This window comes from Drosophila takahashii, chromosome 3L, assembly GCF_030179915.1.
Source record: "Drosophila takahashii strain IR98-3 E-12201 chromosome 3L, DtakHiC1v2, whole genome shotgun sequence".
In the NCBI taxonomy this organism is placed as follows: domain Eukaryota; kingdom Metazoa; phylum Arthropoda; class Insecta; order Diptera; family Drosophilidae; genus Drosophila; species Drosophila takahashii.
The window spans coordinates 13,437,354-13,458,054 of NC_091680.1; the positions used below are offsets into that span (position 1 = coordinate 13,437,354).

Consider the following 20,701-nt stretch of genomic DNA (forward strand, 5'->3'; position numbering starts at 1 on the left):
TCACTTGTGTGTATATACCTTCTATGGGCACACACATTTGGAGCGGCTCAGGTTTTCGTGTTTGTCAATTTGGGCAATGCCTGCAAACGATTTTTATTTTTATTTGGGTCTGCCGCTGCTGTTTATTTGTTTAAATTTAACGCATCAACGTGCCCACCTCTCGAGGCCTTTTTTCCACTCTCTTTTTATTTGCTTTCCTATTATGTTCCGCACAAGGCTTTCGTTTTTGGCTTCTCTACGAAAAAACAAATTAAATTCGTCGACTGCGCCCCAAAGCATGCTGCACTTTTTTACGAAACTTAAATCATTTTATTTGTTTAGAAATTATTCAGTAAAATATGAGGTGAAATTAAATGCCAAATATTTCTAAAATATTTTTAAATATTTATATTAACTGAATTATAAAACTCTAAAACACATTTTTACGGATTTTCTGCCTGGCTTAGTTTGATTTGATAATTATTTAATTAAATTCAATTAAAGTTTGTCTGCTTTTCCGGGATGGATTTCAGTATCTTTAGATGCAATCGATTTCATCAATTTTTCTCTGGACATCAACGAGTATTCATGTATTTTTCTCTGATTTTTCACTGGTTTGTCTATTTCGGATTATTTTCTTTTGCAGTTTCGGTTCATTTAATTTCACCGTTTACCAAATATTTTCGTACACACGGCTTTGGGTCTTTTTCCCGCGTTCAATTTCGCTTTTCTTTATATTTCGTTCTTTTTTTGTGGGCATTGCGAGCTTCTCTTTCAATTTTCATTCAATGTTATCGTGTCGTGGCACAGAGTTTTTCCCTCTTTTTAGAGAATTTTCTATTTTCCTTCTTTACGCTTTATTTTTGAGAGGTCGGTCCAACCCCTCGGGTTCTGTGTTGCGTGAAATCGCATCAATTGTACAAACTTTAGGCGCGTTATTTAATTTGCCATTGAGGCAGTCCGCTCCATTTATTCGCCTGTCCAGTCTGTCTCGGCGGACAGGACGCGGCTTCTTAATTGTTTGGCCAGGACCGTGCGAATATTTCCCGGCAAGGATTTGGCAGAAAATTTAATTACAGTGGAATACGAAATCCCGAAATCATTCCGACCTTGGCCAAATTCAATTCAATCAGCAGAATTTCATTCCTTGAGACCCCAACATGTCCCTGGGCACTTTTCTGGGGTGGCTGCCTCAGCTCCAAGCTGTTCGACATGACCCAGTTCGATGCTGTTTGAATAATTGATCAGTTGCCGCTGCTGCCTTACTTGTTCTCAGCCAACGTCAACGGCCTGGCCTGGTCTGGTCGGCCTTTTTTTCGGCTTGGGCCGTAATTGGGCCGCCCAAGATGTGTGAGGCTGCGAAAATCGGAAAAATGTCACGAAGCTTTAATTATTTTCTTAAAGTAATTGATAGTCTGTTGTGAAAATAATGTCGTTCGGGGTGTCAGCTGGGTTCATTTGGTATGGACAGAGTTATGTGAAGTTTAAAGATACATAAAAAGATGGATATTATTGACTAAAGATTATAATTTGGGATTTTTTTTTAACATGTTATAAATTACTCGTAGAGCATTGAAATCTATATCTATCGAAATGTAAAAGAAAATTTGAAAATAGGTCCAAATATTAAAAAGTTATTTGGAAATAATAAAATGCAAGCAGTGCACTTCCATAACCTAACTAAGAGGTATCTGATAATCCGATACTCACCTTGTTATTATTGTGATAAAACTTTTCTTTTTAAATTTAAAATTAAAGTTTTACAATTTTTTTCTCTGCTGTTAATGTACTGCTTCACCAAAAAACTTTATGACCCTTAGTGCCTGTGCTCCATACGACTTGACCCCTAATTAATATCCTGAATTACGCAGGACAAGCATGTAGTGCAGTACGAAACTTTTTTGTCAAGTACACACTTGGGCCGAGCCAACTTAATTTAGTTGCGAAGCCCCGGCACCCGTTGAACTTTGGCCAAGTTGTAAGAAAGTCCCCCCTCCGTTTTCCCGTTTCCCTTGCCCCATATGAGTTGTGATCATTTAGTTAACTTCAAGGTTGATGAAATTTAAATTTACAACTTTACTCATTTAATATTGATTTTACGATGTTGTTCTTGGCCAAAACTTTTTCAACCCAACAGAATGTTCTCTTTGAGTTTGCTTGTTTGGCATATTTTTCTTTTGACTAGACATGATGTAAATAACGAACCGCCAGCATGAAGAACCGCTGGTTTAATAAGCGGGTTGTGAAAAATGATTTCCCATTAATTTTAAAATTGCTTTTGATACTTACTCAATAATCAGGCAAAATTATGTTTGATTTTTAAGACCAACTTATCAGAATTTCATATGCACCTTTGGGCTGAATTGAGTTAAGAGCCGCTCAACCCTAAAACTTTTGGCCATCCAACCATAATATTTAACCAAAAGTTTGGCCTCTATCATTGAATGACCTTTCGTGTTTTGGCAGCAACATAATTTATGGGGAAAATTCTTATCGTTGCCCTTGGCATATGTGTGCTAGCCACAAAAACTCATAAATAATTAATGGGTAAGAATAACTAAAGCGATACAAGTTCAAGGCTAAGCCAGGGAATATGTAAGTTAATTGTGGGATAAGCCAAACTTGAAAAGGTAAAGTTGGAAAACTAATATTAGCTAACACTACTTAGATACACGCTTAGACAAATAAGTCAGAAGAGATTGGATCTGGGTAAAATAATGGAGATGGGTATACATCATTCGAGATTATGTGAAGCTGGAAACAAACTAAAGTTATTAGGGACATTTCAATGTAACTACCATTATTTAGGAAGGTTGTAACTGTGGAAATAGTTTGTGAATAAAAAATATTTAAGTTAATCATATTTCAATTTGTAATATATCAAGATGCAGGAATTAAAATAAAAAGGGATTTTAAAATATTAACCTTTAAAACAATTTAATTAATTTTATTATTATTAGGAAATGACATTACATTAAATTAATTAAATTATAAAACTCATAGATAAAATTCGAATAAGTATCCCCAATTCGGGTCGATGGAAAATCGTTCACTTTGACGAGCCATGATGCATGCAATATGGATGTGAAAACACACGATAATAATGACATTGCAACCGATGATGCCTGTAACTGTTGCATTGTTTCCACTCCAGCTCGGCGAACAAAGGGCTGCAACACTATCGCTCCTTGTTTGCTACAATTTAAACATTTGTTGTTTCCCAGGCCAGAACGGTCTTTAGCACGTTTACATTGAATTAAACGCTGGAGGGTGAGCTGAAAAAGCAGATAGCAACTGCAGCAGAAACAACAATTTGCCGGCGAACAACAAGTGCAAGTGCAGTGGAACATGGCCAACTGAAAATCAACAGACAGACAATGTTGCCCTGGCCAGAAGTGCGGCAACCCGGTCCAGGAACAGAATCCAGAATCGAGAGAACAGTGCCCAGAACCCAGAATCCCACAGGCAGAGCCGGAAAGTGAAACAAGCTCAGCTGAAGTGAAAGAAAAACAGACAACAGTCAACGAAACAATGGCAACAATGCGCTCGAGAAAATTCTGATATTACTGGTACTTTGTTCTCATTTTGTTCAGCGAGTCTCGAGCACATTATTTATTATTATTTTTTGGGCCATTATATATATACGTGCACTTCCCCACCGATATGCTAATTGAAATGTGAAAACGAGGAATGAAAATTCTCAAGAACCCTTATCGAGCGAATGGAAACAAAGGAGGCTGTGTGCTCCAGAAGACTGAATGAAAATGAGCGCGGATTCTCAATAAATTGAATTACCAAGAAAGGACTCTTAATGAAATGCATTATGGAGGAAAATACAATGGATAATTTATAGAGTTCGAATGGGGGATGCGTCGGTCTTATTCCAATAGTTAAGAAAGTGTAAGAAAAAATTGTGAAATAAAATTAAAAAAGTTTTCCAAAAGTAAATTACAAAAACATTTTTGTAAAATGAATTAAATGAATTTGCTGAATTGTGTTTAAATTATTTTTGTATATATTTTTTAAATTATAAAATTGAAAGAAAACGATCATCGTACATCAATCACCAGAGCTTTATTAATGTTTACTGCATTTTTAATTAAATATAAGTGATATATAATTTTCGTAATTCCTCAAGCGATATTCTGTCCACTGAGTCACCCGAAATATTCCCTTGAGGATGCGCTGTCCTAAAGTGCCGATGAAGGGGCCGTAAATATTTTATCACAACGCGTGTGTCCGCACATTATTCATTAAAATTTGCTCCATCAACGGAGAGGAATGCCAGTCGAGGAACAAAAAAAAAACAGCCGAGTCAGAGTCAGAACGCGAAATTGAAGCAAACGAGGCAGCAGTAAAAACTTCCAATTACTCAGGCGCATCCTCGTCCGCTCGAGAATCAAGTGGGTTGGGCCCATAAAAGGGATACAGCGCGAGTGCATGTGTACTACATGCATGTATGTATGTAGTTGTGCGGATCTGTGTGCTTTTAATATCCTTTTCTTTGAATAATTCATGCACACACACAGGGCTGACCATCCCGAATCCCAAACTCTTCAGCGCCAATCAGAAGAGTTGACGAGGGCCGCCCGGAAGGGTTGCCATTCATTCATTCCAAAGGCAAACTTATTAATTGGCACTTGAGCTGTGGTAACCACAGGCTCGTCGTTATATCTCCCTCCTCCCCTATATGTGTCCATCCCCCTATCGTACGTACACTCAAAATAAATTTAACCCTAAATTTTAGAAAATCGCCATTAAAATTTCTTTTTTCTAAATACAAGAAAGTTATTTCTAAATCTAAGGAAATTTTTCTTAAGTCAAGAAAGTTTTCCTTAAATCCAGGAAGTTTTTCTTAAATGTAGAAAATGGTTACCATGAACTAAAATCACCCTAAAATCTAGAAAAAATGCCCTTAAAATTAGAAATTATTTTCTGAAAAATAGAAAGGCAAACGAAAATAATAAAATATATTGGCAACACCTTTTCTAAAAATGAGTGCCCTAACCCTAAAATTAAGCTAACCCTAAATAATAGAAACATTTCCTAAAAAGTAGAAAGTTTTTCTAAAAAATAGAAATAGTTGTTTTCACATGCTCTGGCACACCAAAATGTTCAATGCCAGAACTTGTCAGCTGCCGGCCAGCTGTACTCGTGGCGCAGACCGTTAAAGCACTTGGTTAGCAATCGAATCGACGCGGGTTCGAGTCCCAGAGCAAAATTTTTTAACTTTTTTTTTTAATGTTATTTTATTTTTTTTAATTTATTTTATTTTATTTTTATTTATTTTTTTACTTTTTTTTTATTCCTTTTTTTATTGATGGCAAGCAGTAAACTAAAAATAATTAGGTTTATATTCAGTTATTTACTATATACTACACATAATATAAATTGCGTTAGCATAAATATATACATATGTATATACGTATGTAAATAAGTAAAACGCGAATGGTCAAAATTATGCAATTAGTATTCAAATGTGTTGTCCGCTTCACCCTTTACATACATTGCTCGGTTTGCCACAGCAAGTTTAAGTGCTACAATGGCCCAGTATGTAGGCCATTCGCTCCTCGCGCGGGAGACCCGGTTTCGATTCTCACGACGGACAAGTAAAAAATTGTAAGTTTTTTTCAAGAACATAAAATATTAACTAATCATAATTTCTACATTCCCAATCTTCCGCAGTCCCGTAGTCCACATTTACAACCACATTTGGCTTTGGTTAGATAAGAAATCCAAGCGCAAATACATAATAATAAATACATAACCTTTAACATTCACAATATACAAGACACACAACGCATGCATATGTATATAGGGAGGAGTACATAAAATAAACGTATATACAAAAAAAAATCATGATTGAACATGTTTTTTTGTTTTGTTTTTAATTTCTATTTTTTAGGAAAATTTCCTACTTTTTAGAAATTGTTGCCCTTAAATTTAGTAAAATTACCCTAAAATTTAGAAATATGACGTCAAAAAAAATCAAAAATATAGAAAAATTTGACCCTAAAATTTAGGGCGAGCTTGTCTTGAAGACAAAAGTAGGGCGATTTCCTTGACTTTAGGGTTAATTTTATTTTGAGTGTACCATCTCCATATACCCACGTCACTCAACTCTTTTTAAGCGGGCATCATTTAACAGCCTTTCTGCTTTTTTCGCTTCGCGTTTGTCAACTGAACGCTGGACGCAAGGACCCCTTTGGATATTGCTGGTAATCCACTTGGACAACAACAACAGCAGCGACAACATCGCGGGTTTTGACCATGGGGTTCGAAAATGTACTCCAAAGGGGCCCTGCTGGCCTGAATACCCTGCAGCCAGTCGGTGAAATTAAATCCCTTTCGGGTTCCCAATTATTCGGGCAAGTGAACGGCTAAAGGAATTCTTTGGGATACACTCAATAAAAAGTAAATATATTACACATATTTTATTGCTTTCATCATAATATAGTAATGCTATATGTAATTATTAAGTTTAGCTTTTTTTTTTTTATGAAAATGAGGTGTATAAATATCCGTTATTAAATACTTATTTTAAATACAGTTTTAACCCACTCTTTTATAACATTACCATAAAAGCTGCATTTAATTCAATATACTTTTTGCATATCATATTTTCTGGCAGAAACTTTCATGATTTGCATATAAAGGCAACGACTCTCTTACTTAGCATAAAACAACTTTTAAGAGACTTGAAGCCTGTGGACTTCACTTCCTGGTTTCTCATAGGGTATATGTTAAAATTTGACTGACAACGCGACACATGAGACAACCTCATATCCTCAGACTGAGGCACGGCGCCATTGTCACGTTTCAACATTTAAATTAAAATGTTTCGGTTAAAGGACGGCTGCGAAACTTTCCTTGCGTTCAGCGACTGGCAAAACCGCAGTGAACAAAAAATCTCAGGCATATCCATTTAAATATGGCCCAGCAACAAGAAACAAAAACAAAAAAAAAACGAACGGAGAGAAACGCTTAAAAAATGCCTTGGTTGCGCTTTTTTCGCTGGCCGCTGTCTTTTGCAGTTGGCGGTGCTTGTTTGGCGTTCTGCACTTGAGAGCCGCCTGGTTGTTTGTGTTGTTCTTGTTGCTGCGAACGGGAATGGTGGTGGAAGGGGGTGGCCATCCACCATCCACTATCCGCCATTGCCAGTGGCAGCTTCGTTTTGACCAGCTCCATTGCCGTCGCCTGCACTTGTCTTCATTTATTCAATGCCGCATCGGCTTTGGGCCACACGGCGTATGCGTGCTCTGCAAAATTCCATACAAGAAACTTTTCCGTTTCGAAAAGCAAAAAAAAAAAAAACGGCTGCAAAAATGAACATTGAGGTGGCGCAAAACAAGCATTTTTTCCAGTTTACTAACAGCTTGAGCTTAAAGTGTTGGGATGGATTTTTTGCAGATTAAAGCCGCGAAGGCGAAATGGCTGTCTTAGCAATCCAATGCTATTTACAAAGTGGGATAATCAATTTAGGAATATTAATTGATTTAATCCTTTATTTTTGCTATTTATTTTAAAATGATATGAGAAGGACTGGACTTAATTAGATTATCCTAAATATTTAATCAACATAACAATTAGAATTTGTTTCTTGTGAATTGGGAAAATATTTTATTTTCCTGAAATACTGAAATAATCATTATCCTGGTTTAAATAATGCTTTTCGTTCTCAAAAATCAATCACTTTACCTCCATTGGTGCCTTCTCAGTGAACCTTCCCCCTAAGTATCATCACCCTTGACTGCAGTGACCCTGTCGAATTATGCACTTTCATTAAGTAACTGCAATCATGCGAATAAAAATCCTTTCGAGAGCAATCTGTTAGCTTGGCTGGGTGCCTTAACCTTGTGTCTGGCTGAGCGTGGCTTAATGCACTTTAAATTGAGCTGAGCACCCCGGGCGAGGGGATTTGAATAGAAGAAGTGTAAATGGAAAATTATAATTAACATTGCCAGATGCCAGCATCTCGCCCCCTTCCAAAGCAGTCATCTCTTTAATTGCAATTTCGCCGGGCTGCAAGGTGAGCACATCTAACATTGCGCATACGCCATGTGTTTTCCATTAGTTGCCATAAATTATTGAAAATCAGGATTTATGCCCGAATTGTCACGTTCATGCGCCAAACTAGCACCTAGCCCAGCATTGTAATTGATTAATGCGAGTCTCTTGTTGGCATGTCCGAACCAGAAAAAAAGGGCCAACAAAATTTGCATATTTGAAATTATGACAATTACACGATATTGTCATTGTGCATATGCCGAATTTAAAGGTTGTGTGCAGATTTAAGGATTGTTTGGGGATATTTACACCGTATTATATGAATAAGAAAATATTTAAAGCATTATTATATTTTCTCCCTCTTAGTGATTTTAATTTCATTTCTTACTTGCTTTGTTTAATTTTTTTCTCGTACTTAATTTGATGGCAACATTTCCATTCAATTCGCTCGACATTTGCCTACACATATATTGCATTTCAGTGACAGGCCTTCTGTGCGTAGCAGCTGTCAGCTGCGAATGCGAATAAATTGTATTTTTCCTAACCAAATTCAATTACCTAATGATTTGTTTTACATGCAGCTTTTTGTTCGTTTCCCGAGAATACACAGACATTCAATGGCCAAAAGGAATGCCGACGAGAGGGAGCATCATTCAATTGCCGAAATTCGCACGCACGAACAGTGCTGCAAATTAGTCAGTGGCCAAGTCTATATTGTACATATACATATATATGTTGTGAGTCTGACCACTCTGACCCAACATTTATTTGATTTGGTCAATATGACTGTTGCCAGTCTTGGCCTGTCGTTGTTGTTGATTGAGTGCATTTTATTCGGGGCGGCGGCTCTGACTCTTTCCACAAATATTGGCTTTCGATAACAAATGTTGCTTTGGCCAAAATAACTTAATTAATTTGAAATATATGTGACACATCAATCAATCAATTAAAAATCAGAATGGCCCGAGGCCTTATTATTTCTGGGGTTTTCTTAATAATTCCAATTCAATTTCCATGTCAAAATTTTCCTTTATTAATTTTTCCCCATTGATAAACATAAATTCGCATTTAAAGCTTTTTAGTGTATTATGAGATTTGTCAATTAATCGCAAATTCAATTAATTTATTATGAGCTAATAATAATATAAATACAACGTCCAATTGAAAACTGTTTTCAATTAACTTTATGGTAAAGAGATTATGGCTTGTTATGTCCGAGTAATTTTATAGTCTAATGAATGGAGGATGATAAGGCTTTAGATTGTCTAGAAACTTACTATTTTTCATCGAAAAAAGTACTAAGATAACATGGTAGTCAAAAAGTTTTATGATAAAGTTCCTCACTAAACATTCCGATGCAAAGATTGGATTTCTGATACGAAATGGATATTTTTGAACAGACCTTCACAATCCTAATTACGTGTGTGAATTAACGAATAGCGATTATTTTAGATGCGATCAGGGGAAATTTGAAGTGGCTTTCGCGAAGTGGTTGACGTTTTTGTCAGCTTAGCATTGATTGCGTTTGTCGGTTCTTAACTTTGTGATATTTACGGCCATATTTACAATCGCTGGCCATAAAACACGTAATCTAAGCGATAAGTTGGCCATATAAGAGGGCACTACGCCTGTCCGAAATTTGGCATTACGTGCACTGAAACGTCGCGATGTGGAGCAATCGCTGCTCGATTTTAATCCTGGCGCTGCTGGCGGCCAGTAGTGTGGAAAAAGTATCGGGAAGATTGCCAAGAATCCTGCCGAAAACCTTGGCCGACGGCGATGAGGGTGTGACAGTACGCGGTGATTGTGAATTCAAGGTCAACGGTGACCTCAACGACCCGGCTCCTCTGTTTTCGCGTCACAATTCGTATGAAATAATAGTACCCGATCCCACGGACACAGTGCGTTTGCTGAATGGCGAGCTCTTGGATATGTTCTGCCCAGGTGTGGGCTTTGCAGCGCCCTTTGCGAATCGCTCGCAGGTGACGGCCACGTGTCTGCAGAACAAGTACTTTCTAGTCGACGATCTCATCTATCCGTTTGCCAACTTCTCCTGCACCGCCTGGCCCATTTTTACGGCCCTGCGAACCGGCAAAGATTGCAATGGCGGCACTGATCTCGTCCAGGTGGGATTCGAGGTGGAGGACGGCGGCTTCCTGCAGTCCTACGAACTCTGTCACGATGCCGAGGCGGAGGCCACGCGATATGTTCACCATGTGCTCTACCCCTCGAGCTACGACTATCAGCACGGAGTGGCGCGACCGAGCTTCATCGAACTAGATTTCTATGGGGGAAGGGATGTGAATACGAAGTACACCCAGGTGCAGCAGAACATCACGATAAGCAATATACTGGGAATGGATGCCTCGCCGTATTTTAATTATAGTGATGATCGAATTTTGGCCCGCGGACATATGATAGCCAAAACGGATCAGATCTTTGGGGCCGCCCAGCACTCGACCTTCCTGTTCATCAATGTGGCGCCCCAGTGGCAGACCTTCAACGGCGGCAACTGGGAGCGGGTGGAGACGAGTGTTCGGAAATTCGTGGCCGATCGCAATCTTACCACCGATTGCTATACAGGCACCTGGGGTGTTTCCACCCTGCCCGATGTGGATGGAGTGGAGAAGGAGCTTTATCTCGACTTTGATGAGAACAACAATGGGTTGATTCCGGTGCCCAAGATATACTATCGTGTGGTCATCGATCGGTTTACTCGCGAGGGCATCGTCATAATTGGCATCAACAATCCCTACTTGACGTTGGAACAAATCCTCAAGGACTACATCGTGTGCCAGGACATTGGCCATCAGCTGAGCTGGCTAACTTGGTACAAGGAGGATCTGCACGAGGGCTATTCGTATGCCTGCACTGTGGAGGACTTTATCGAGGTGGTCAAGGATTTGCCGCTGGAAGATCTGTATACTAATGGAGTTCTTGGCTTGGACGAGGTGACAACTGTGGAACCTTCGAGTACTACAACTACTGAGGAGCCGACATCAACCACAGAACCTTCAACTACACCTAGTTCCACCACTGTTTCTTCTACCACCGAGGAACCAAGCTCTTCAACTGTTTCTTCTACCACCGAAGAACCAAGCTCTTCAACTGTTTCTTCTACCACCGAAGAACCAAGCTCTTCTACTATTTCTTCTACCACCGAAGAACCAAGCTCTTCAACTGTTTCTTCTACAACTGAGGAACCAAGTTCTTCAACTGCTTCTTCTACCACCGAAGAACCGAGCTCTTCATCGTCTTCCACCACTTCAAATCCTCCTGTCACCACACCCTCACCCATTGCAAATCCCTGCAAGTTTAGCATAAATGGTGATCTCAAGGACCCTGCTCCACTGCTAACGCCACAAGGAGCCCTTAGTTGGCTGCTGCCCGATGAAAGTGGTGTTTACACAGTAGAAGAAGGTTCCTCCATCGATCTGCATTGCACTGGAGCTTTGGTATCGCCCTTCAATAGGTATACCGCATTAACAGCTCGTTGTTTGGGTGATCAGTTGTACGAGGCTGAGGGACAGCGGGTGAATATCCGAGGATTCGTCTGCCAGAGTTGGCCCACCTATGTGGCACTCCGTTCCGGGGAATCATGCCCGGGTGGCACGGATCTGGTGCAGATTGGCTTTGATGTGGCCGCCGGTTTCCTAAGTCACGTGGAGCTCTGTTACGATCAGCAGGAGCAGATCTCGAAGTATGCTCGCTATGAACTAACCCCGGCCAATGTGGCATATCAAAGGGGAGTTGCTCAACCGGGTTATCTGCGAGGTGACTTCTACACCGGTGAGGATGTCAATGTTCTCTATAGTCAATCGCGTCAGGAGCAGGCATTTAGCTCTGCCCTAGGATTGGATGCCAGTCAGTACTTCGATAGCACTAAGGATCTCTACTTGACCAGGGGACAACTGGCCGGTCGCCTTGATTTCGTGCACAGTTCCGCCCAAAGGGCCACTCACTTCTACATCAATGCAGTTCCCCAGTGGCGAAGTATCAATATTGGAAATTGGTTAGCTGTAGAAACCAGTTTAAGACAATTTGTGGCTGATTCAGCTTTGAATGTGAGTGTGCATGCCGGCAGCTATGACATCTCCACTCTACCCAATTCCCAAGGAGTCCAAACTCCCCTCTACCTGAATGAGGAAACCAAACAGTTACCAGTGGCCAAGATACTCTATCGCATAGTTATCGATCAGGAAAGTCGTAAGGGAATTGTTCTGATAGTAGTAAACAATCCACACATTACCCTCGCTGAGATCTTGGCGGATTATGTGATCTGTGAGGATGTCGGTGCTCAGTTGGATTGGTTGGACTGGGATAAAACGAATCTGCAGAAGGGCTACTCGTATGCCTGCTCTGTGGAGGATTTCCTTCAGGTGGTCAAGGACCTGCCCACGGATCAACTGGAGACTACTGGAATTCTCGGTCTGAACAACCAGTCCTTGGAGAATGAGCTGTGCAGCTTTCAAGTGAACGGCGATCTCAAAGATCCGGCTCCTTTATTTGTGATCCGAAGTGAGTTGGGCCATGCCAGATATTTGGAACCCAATCACGAGGGCCTCGTGCAGCTGAAACATGGAGAAGCTCTGGAGTTCCATTGCATCAAGAATTTTACTGGACTCTTCTCCGGTTATACCTTTGTGAATTCCACTTGCTGGCAGCAACAGAGTTTCCTCTCTATGGGCAGTTTGTATGACCTGCAGGACTTTGTCTGCACCTCGTGGCCAACTTATACGGCTCGTCGGACTGGTCGTTCCTGTAATGGAGGTACTGATCTCCTGGAGGTGGGCTTCCAGCTCTCAGCCTTAGCATCCGATGACTTCCTGCAGACCTACGATGTCTGTCATAATGAAGAGACGGAGGTCACCCGCTATGTGCATCACGTTTTGTATCCCGGCAGTGCCCAGTATCAGCGATCTGTTTCCCGGCCGACCTTCATTCCCGGCGACTTTTACGGCGGCAAGGATGTGAACACCTTGTACACCCAGGTCCAGCAGAATATCACGGTTACCCAGATCCTGGGCACGGATGCCTCACCGTACTTTAATATCAGCGGTAATGTTTACCTGGCCCGCGGTCATCTGTCGGCTAAAACCGACTTTGTCTTCGGGGCCGCTCAACAGGCCTCCTTCTTCTTCGTGAACGCGGCTCCCCAGTGGCAGACCTTCAATGGTGGCAACTGGGAAAGGATCGAGGATAGTGTGCGGAAGTTTGTGGCCGATGAGAACATGACAGCGGATTGCTATACGGGCACCTGGGGTGTTTCCACCCTGCCCGATGTGGATGGGGTTGAGAAAGAGCTGTATCTGGACTTTGATGAGAACAACAATGGTTTGATCCCGGTGCCCAAGCTTTACTACCGCGTGGTTATCGATCGCTTGAGTAGAAAGGGCATCGTTTTACTCGGCGTAAACAATCCTCATGCTAAATTAGAGCAAATCGAAAGGGAGTACATTATTTGCGAGGATATTGGGGATCAGTTGAGTTGGGTCAGCTGGACGAAAGAGGATCTGAAGAGGGGCTATTCATATGCCTGCACTGTGGAAGACTTTATTGCCGTGGTAAAAGACCTGCCACTCGATGAACTGCAGGTTGAAGGAGTGCTGGGTGTTTAGGGCTAGAAAAAATACGAATTTCTTAATTTAAAACCAATAAAAATATTACCTAATCGCAATGTTGTTTTCCTGGCTTTAAAGCACGTTTAAATTTAGTTGTTATGGGCCATAAAAGTGAGAAATCACGTTTCGTTTTTGTTCTTTTTTCGGATTTTATTGCATGTTGGACATACTGATAAAAGTAAGGTTATCAAATGCTCGGCGTTATCGTTTATGGCCCGAGCAGAGCTATTTATTTACCCTGCCATTGGGCTATTTGCTCACGTGCCGCACGTTTTCCACTGCCGGTGGATTTTCCTCCTCCTTTTGTTCCAGTGGCCCAAAAGGCGGTCCCTTGGCCCGAATCGAAGTTCCCATGGCAGTGACTTTCACATTACTTATCGCCGCCAAGGAATTACCTTGTATTACTCGTGCGGTTTCTTTTGTTTATCTTATCGCAACGCAATCGTCCCAAAGCGTATGAAGTATACGCCCGGTTGGTTAATGATTATAATGGACTTTTTTGGGGGCGGTAAACAAAAGGTACCAAATATAAGAGATAGCACGCATGTCTTGATTTATATTTGTCGAGTAATCATTCGAGTACTTGGGATTAAAAAATGGGTTTTGTGACTATCTACCGTTGCCATAATTAATCAGTGATATCAAATATCAAGGCTGGAAATATTTATTAGTTTATTACCCAATGTTTATTTATGCCTTGAACTTCGTTTAGTTCAAAGACCGTTTGGTGATTAGTGTAATATTTATTTAGTAAACTTTAATTTAAATACTTCTGACTATTAAGCCTTAACTTTCAATTGTTATTTTAATGTTTACATTTCGGTGATTTAATTTTGCAAATAACAATTATCGCAGCTCTTCAAGCGTGATTTTTGAAATGATATAAATTCGACTGTGTTTTCAGTACGCAGTTTAGTTGATTTCACAATTTTTTAATCTACACAGCTGGATAATGAGGAAAATATTCGGAATACAACTGTTGTTGGCCATGATAGTCATTGCTCGAGGATACAGGAGTAAGTCGGTGATTCAGGATAAAGGAAATAAAAATTACCCATTACCGATTTAGAATTTGGTCTTAACTGTGAGGATATAGCCTGTATAGCTGGTCAAAAATGCATTGTATCCAGAGTTCCCTGCGAAAGTCCAGATCAACGAGAGGGCGAGCAATGTGGAACTTATGCGGAGTGCAAAACAGGTTCGTTTCAGATTGTTTAATCACTGGATTTCACTGTTCTCATTCACATCTGAAACCTGGCTCTTTTCACTGATCCGTTTCAGATCAGCTGGCCAGCGATTTCTCCATCGACACCACACTGACCATCGCCAACACCCGCAGTAGCATCATCATACCCAGCACTCACACGAATCGCAATGGGACTAGTTATAGGGATAATGACTTTGAGCTGCTGACCGACCTCGGCAATTCCGATAAATTCGCCACGCATTCGGGGCAACGGCAGGCGAATGTTTTGGTTATTGTTCAGGATGGCTCTCAACAGCCGCAGCAACCGAATCCTTGGCCAAATCGGCCACAAAGTCCTCCCTGTGCCGTCAGCCCTCTGTACCCATATTCCTGCAATTATCCGGGCTATACTCCCAATTCTGGAGCGGGATTACCCTCTTATCCGCAGGCGCGAACTAGGAATGGTCCACAATTAGTTCCGCCCACTCCGCCCTGCTATTACAACTGCTATCCCAGGGTGCGCTCAAGTCCGTACGGTCAATATGGATATCCCCTGGCTAGATCAGCAAATCCCTCGTCGACCAATAACTACCTAATATACCTCACATTAGCTGGCTAAAAATGTAAAATCTATGCAAAATTAAAAGAAAACCTATTCATTGAGCATCTAATTTTTTTTTCTGTGTATTTAATAGCTCGCCAGCGCTTTCGGCGAACGCCACAAATGTCCTATCAGCCGGTGGGAATGCCAGCTCAAATGCCACCTGGGTATCCACCACCACCACGTCCGCTTCCGATGCAGCAGCCCCGCCAAGCTATACCACAATATAACCCACAATACCCGATTCAATATCAGGCCAACAATCTATATGCCATGCAAGGACCTCCAAAATCATCCAATCCTCAGCTCTACTTCTCAGTAGGCATGTCCTATCCGTCGTATATGAACTACAATGAGCGTGCCACAGGGAAAGCTCCAACATCATTCTACAGTCCCTATCTACCCAACTATACCACCTATTATTACAATGTTAACTTACCTTTTTCGGGAGGTTCCTCCTGAGATCATTCGACTAGCATTTCTATTACCATTATTTAAATATTATTAATTTCTTAGCTTTAATTTCTTGAATCTTATTACTTTTGTCATTTTAACATGTCAGCAAACGATGGTCAAACGATGATAGATCTCGAGAATGATACTGAAACTACAATCGTAAAATTTCACAATCGATCGGTTCGACAGATTCCCATGTCCCCAATGCCCGGAGCAATGCCAATGCCAGGAGCGATGCCAATTCCTGGACCCATTCCCATGAATGTACCAGGGCGTCCGTATTATCCGCCCTATATGGGACAACAACAGTACATGGGACCACCGATGGCTAGACCCATGCCCATGATGCCAATGATGCCCCAGGCGGGTCCGGGTATTCCGATGGGAGGAGGTGTTGGTGGTATGGGTGGGACTAGTATTATTGTCGAGCCCCTGGTAATCCTACCGATGGGAATTGGTGGAGCAACAGGGTCGGGAGTTAATCCCAATCAATATTACGGGGCAAATGGTGCGTATCCCAGCTACAACAACTACAATCCCTACAACACGTACACTACAGCACGGCCAAACTATGACTATAACAATTATAACAACAACAATAATAATAACAACAATAATTACAATAATAACACTGGTACTAATAACAATTACAACGATTACAATTCTTATGGTTAGACTGTTTGTATAATGAAAGTTTAAATAAATGTTCAATAAAACTAAAGTTTAATGTTTGATTGTATAATACATAATTAGCCTAATGAATCGTGAAGTTCTGCCCTTTTCGGTGAATCAGTATTTGAGTAAGTTGAGTAAGCAAAATGTCACAAATAATTGATGATCTTTATGCTGTAAATAGAATAAAAAAAACGGGGTCTTGAGATAAATATGAAATAAATCTCATTTTATTTATAACTCACAAAGAAAGTTGATCAACAAAAATAAAGAACTTTAAGTAACCTAGACCTGAATTCGTATACTCATCCGTATGCGAAGAATTCGGAAGCATTTTACACACATAATATAAAACAAACCAAGAAAATGTCAATACTTTTATCACCGCTTGTTTCTCGCTGAGAGTTGAAAACAAAAAGCAACAAAATTGTTTACTAAATGGAAAGAGAGGGCAGACAGCTTGACGCTGCCAAGAGAGAAATCAAGAGAACTGGATGTGAATATAAAAACACTTGTTCACCAAAGCGAAGTATTCAGTCGGCAGATAGAAACCTCAGCGGTCGAGTTGTAGTAAAAATGAAGCTTCAGTTAATCGGCCTGATTTTGGGGATCGTGATTCTGAGAGAGATTCGGGCACGTGAGGCGATCACCTCTGCTCCAGATGTGGGTCAAATCATTAAAGATCTCGATGGACTGCAAATCGATGGAGCGACATTTGAGCGAGGTAAGTGGACGTTAATAATAATATTTATATCCAAAGAGCGAGCATTGAAGAGAGCTAATATTGCTTTCACATTTCCAAATGAATTCAAGATTATTTTAAGAGAAAAATTTGTCAAAATAGTATCTGCAAATTTAAAACATCTGCGTCAATAAACTATATTTCCAACTGTATTTACTTATGAACATTGTAAACTTTCTTTGAGTATGACTTTGAATAACTATTTCTTTAAAATATTGAAATATTCCATAATGAATGACAATATTTAGAAAATTTTTATTTATTTATTTATTGTCTGGTTAAAAGGAAATTTTAAATTGCCCATAGTCTTGGTGTTTTTTAGTATCTATAGCTGCTGTGGCCTTAAGCTATGTTTGTGACGTATATATTGACATTTTTATACCGTTGCAGGGGGTATTATAATTTCAGTCAGATGTTTGCAACGCAGTGAAGGAGACGTTTCCGACCACATAAAGTATATATATTCTTGATCAGCACCAATAGCCGAGTCTATCTAGCCATGTCCGTCTGTCCGTCTGTCCGTCTGTCCGTCTGTCCGTCTGTCTGTCTGTCTGTCTGTCCGTCTGTCCGTCTGTCCGTCTGTCCGTCTGTCCGTCTGTCCGTCTGTCCGTCTGTCCGTTTCTATGCGAACTAGTCTCTCAGTTTTAAAGCTATCGCGATGAAACTTTCCCGAAAGTCTTCTTTCTATTGCAGGTAGTACATATGTCGGAGCGAGCCGGATCGGACCACTATATCTTAAGGCACCCATAGGAATATTCAAACAAATATAAGAAAATTCACTCTAACTTTGTAGGTAATTAAAATAATAGGCACGCTGAATCTGGAATTCCTGGAACTGCACAGAGTGAGCATTAAACTATAGGTGTTTGCTTTATCTGCAAGGGTATATAAGCTTCGGCTGGCCGAAGCTAGCTTCCTTTCTTGTTACATTTACAATATTTAGAAAATATTTGTATTATTATAATATTTTTATTATATCAAGGCATATTGCCTTGCTTTTTTCATACCAACAATATAATATATTAATTAGTTAATCGATACCCAGAGGCATTAAGACACCATGAATGATAACATTTTGACGCCAAAAAGTATGCCAATGAAAGCAGTACACACCTAAACACTTGCCTGCCATTTCAGGAGCTCCCTGCCGAGTGGACGTGCAAAAGGACCTGCCCCGCCCCGACCAGGCGCAGCCCCTGTACCTTCGCCCCGGCACGGATCTCTACTGGCTGCCCAATGCCGATGGACACCTGGAGATTCCCCGCGGCGCCAGCATCGAGCTGCACTGCAGCAGCCAGTCCTTTGCCCCCTTGAACGGCGAGTCCTTGGATGCGGAACTCCGGTCGCTTCGGGTGAAGTGTGTGCAGGACAACACCTTCGAGTGGCAGGGGGCGAAAATCAAATTGCGCGACTTGGTCTGCAGTCACTCCATTCCCTACACCGTGGAGCGTTTGGACAGGCGCTGTGCGGATGGCGATGTCACCTCGAGTCCCAGCACCTCGTTCCTGTATCGCGTGGGCTACGACACCGGAGATGGCAGATTTGTGGCCACCATGGAGCTGTGCCACGACCCGAATCACCTGCGCACCCACTACGCCCGCCATCGGCTGACGCCGGCCAGTGTGCACTTTCAGAAAAACGTGAAACGCCTGAAGTTCAGCGCCGCCGGCCATTTCGCGGGCTTTGACATGGCCAGGATTTATTCGCACAAGAGCCAGGAGAAACTGATGGCCCCGCTCGGCCTCATCGACGTGAAGAGTGGGCTGTTCCTGGCCCGCGGTCATCTGGCCGCCAAGGCGGACCTCATCTATGCCAGTCAGCAGAGGAGCAGCTTTAACTACGTGAACGTGGCGCCCCAGTGGCAGAGCTTCAATGGGGGTCAGTGGGCCGTCCTGGAGGACCACACCCGACGATATGTGGCCAGCTCGGGCATCTCGGCGAGCGTGTATACGGGCACCTATGGCGAAATGAAGTTGGCCGGCAGCAAAAGCCTTCACCTGACCACCGATGCCAATAACAACGGGGTGTTGGCCGTTCCCCAGCTCTTCTATCGCGTCCTCATCGACGATGGCCATCCGACCCGCGGAATCGCTTTGCTGGGTGTCAACAATCCGCACGCCACCCTCGCCCAGATCCACGAGTCCTATATCATCTGCGATCCCGTCGAGGAGCAGGTGGAGTGGCTCGGCTGGATGCACAAAAGCAACGCCAAGGGTAACCTGAAGAAGGGCTATCTGTATGCCTGCTCGGTGGCGGATTTGGCCCGGGCTGTCGGAGAGCTGCCACGCCCCCTTCTCCAGGTGGACGAGCTGCTCGGTTAGATAGGGGCGTTGCCCATTCCGGCAGGGGTTTACTTTTAAGTGAGTGCAATAAAGACTGAGTGGAGTGCGTGTAACCGCGTAAATGTTTCACTGTGAAAAAGATTCAGCATTGCTTAGAAATTTTTAACTTAAAGAAGTAAATGAAAAGATCTTAAATATATTCTTGTGTGTCAATATATTTCACAACAAGTTTGAGCTTGAAGAACGGAATTTCATTTACAATTATTTATTTCAATTAAATACAAAAACGTGTTACTTAATACAATTTAATTTTAAAGCATTTCAATCAAGGTAGAAAATAGTAGATACGAAGTTTATCATATTTATGTAAACATTTTACATCATTAAAAAAGAATTTCAAATTAATATTATGGCTTTTAGCCTTTTAAATTGTTAAATATTTATATATCTATGTTTAATACTGATAAAAAAAACAATGGCTGATTAACCAAGCGAAAAATGTTTTAATTGAATATGATATTGAATTGCCATCTGCGTTGTAAAGAATAAGGAATACTTTTAAAAAAAAGTGGATAAAAAAAAATATTAAATAAACAAAAAGTAAAGAAGTGTATTTAAAATAATATGTTTTTGCTGTACATTTAAATATCAGATTATGTTCAAATTAGTTTTAAATATCTTAATACTACCAGACTTTAAATGGCTAAAGAAACCGCCTTCAGATTTCATAAATCAAACAAGTTAATTTCCATTAATTTCGTCCTTGCCCATTCTTCTTGGATTCATTTGTGCCGGTTCCGTGTGTGTTCAGATTATTAACGCTCGTGTGAGCTTAACGCCATCAAAATCAAATGGGACATCGTGTGTGGTCATGTCGGGGGCGGGGCCACACCCACTCGGGAGCTCGAATCGGAAATGCTATACCCTCGTTATGCGTTTGCCTTGTTGGCGGCAGCGCAAAATCGGTGGAAGAAACGAGGATATCAAATACGGCTCGGCTGCATTACCTTCATGGCGCTCACAAAACACAATTTGTTCCACAACATTGATTTAATCCTTTTTCTTCTGGGCCACGCACACACACAACACAGCACAACGCGAAGTGAACGACACAAAAAGGCTGCCGTGAAGAATTTTCTTAAATTTTCCGCTGGG

The 20,701-nt window shown here is 41.2% G+C and overlaps 4 protein-coding genes across 5 annotated transcripts; all 4 read left to right on the forward strand.

Moving 5' to 3' along the window:
• Nucleotides 1-9,647: 9,647 nt before the first annotated feature.
• LOC108057320 (uncharacterized) lies at nt 9,648-13,658 on the forward strand. Its single transcript, XM_017141524.3, has one exon. The coding sequence runs from the start codon at nt 9,654-9,656 to the stop codon at nt 13,602-13,604; it is 3,951 nt and encodes a 1,316-aa protein (XP_016997013.3). The 5' UTR covers nt 9,648-9,653; the 3' UTR covers nt 13,605-13,658.
• Nucleotides 13,659-14,543: 885 nt separating this feature from the next.
• On the forward strand, nt 14,544-15,856 carry LOC108057318 (uncharacterized). Of its 2 annotated transcripts, none has more exons than XM_070215819.1 (3): nt 14,544-14,623; nt 14,677-14,805; nt 15,489-15,856. In XM_070215819.1, the coding sequence occupies exons 1-3, from the start codon at nt 14,560-14,562 to the stop codon at nt 15,854-15,856; spliced, it is 561 nt and encodes a 186-aa protein (XP_070071920.1). In that variant the 5' UTR covers nt 14,544-14,559. The 2 variants fall into 2 exon arrangements, with proteins under 2 accessions (XP_070071920.1, XP_016997008.3); XM_017141519.3 differs by lacking the exon at nt 15,489-15,856 and adding an exon at nt 14,889-15,412.
• A 93-nt stretch (nt 15,857-15,949) lies between these two features.
• On the forward strand, nt 15,950-16,525 carry LOC108057308 (uncharacterized). The gene has a single exon (XM_017141507.3). The coding sequence runs from the start codon at nt 15,950-15,952 to the stop codon at nt 16,523-16,525; it is 576 nt and encodes a 191-aa protein (XP_016996996.3).
• Nucleotides 16,526-17,070: 545 nt separating this feature from the next.
• On the forward strand, nt 17,071-19,659 carry LOC108057311 (uncharacterized). Its single transcript, XM_017141512.3, has 2 exons — nt 17,071-17,246; nt 18,402-19,659. Exons 1-2 carry the CDS (start codon nt 17,099-17,101, stop codon nt 19,583-19,585), a joined length of 1,332 nt encoding a protein of 443 aa, XP_016997001.3. The 5' UTR covers nt 17,071-17,098; the 3' UTR covers nt 19,586-19,659.
• The last annotated feature ends 1,042 nt before the right edge of the window (nt 19,660-20,701 follow it).

Excerpts from the sequence above, each read along its gene's own strand:
- LOC108057308 (XM_017141507.3), top strand. The coding sequence starts at position 15,950 with ATGTCAGCAAACGATGGTCAAACGATGATAGATCTCGAGAATGATACT.
- LOC108057320 (XM_017141524.3), top strand. The coding sequence starts at position 9,654 with ATGTGGAGCAATCGCTGCTCGATTTTAATCCTGGCGCTGCTGGCGGCC.
- LOC108057318 (XM_017141519.3), top strand. The coding sequence starts at position 14,560 with ATGAGGAAAATATTCGGAATACAACTGTTGTTGGCCATGATAGTCATT. Across the intron at positions 14,624-14,676 it reads CATTGCTCGAGGATACAGGA|AATTTGGTCTTAACTGTGAG; the intron begins GTAAGTCGGTGA and ends TTACCGATTTAG. Across the intron at positions 14,806-14,888 it reads TTATGCGGAGTGCAAAACAG|ATCAGCTGGCCAGCGATTTC; the intron begins GTTCGTTTCAGA and ends GATCCGTTTCAG.
- LOC108057311 (XM_017141512.3), top strand. The coding sequence starts at position 17,099 with ATGAAGCTTCAGTTAATCGGCCTGATTTTGGGGATCGTGATTCTGAGA. Across the intron at positions 17,247-18,401 it reads TGGAGCGACATTTGAGCGAG|GAGCTCCCTGCCGAGTGGAC; the intron begins GTAAGTGGACGT and ends CTGCCATTTCAG.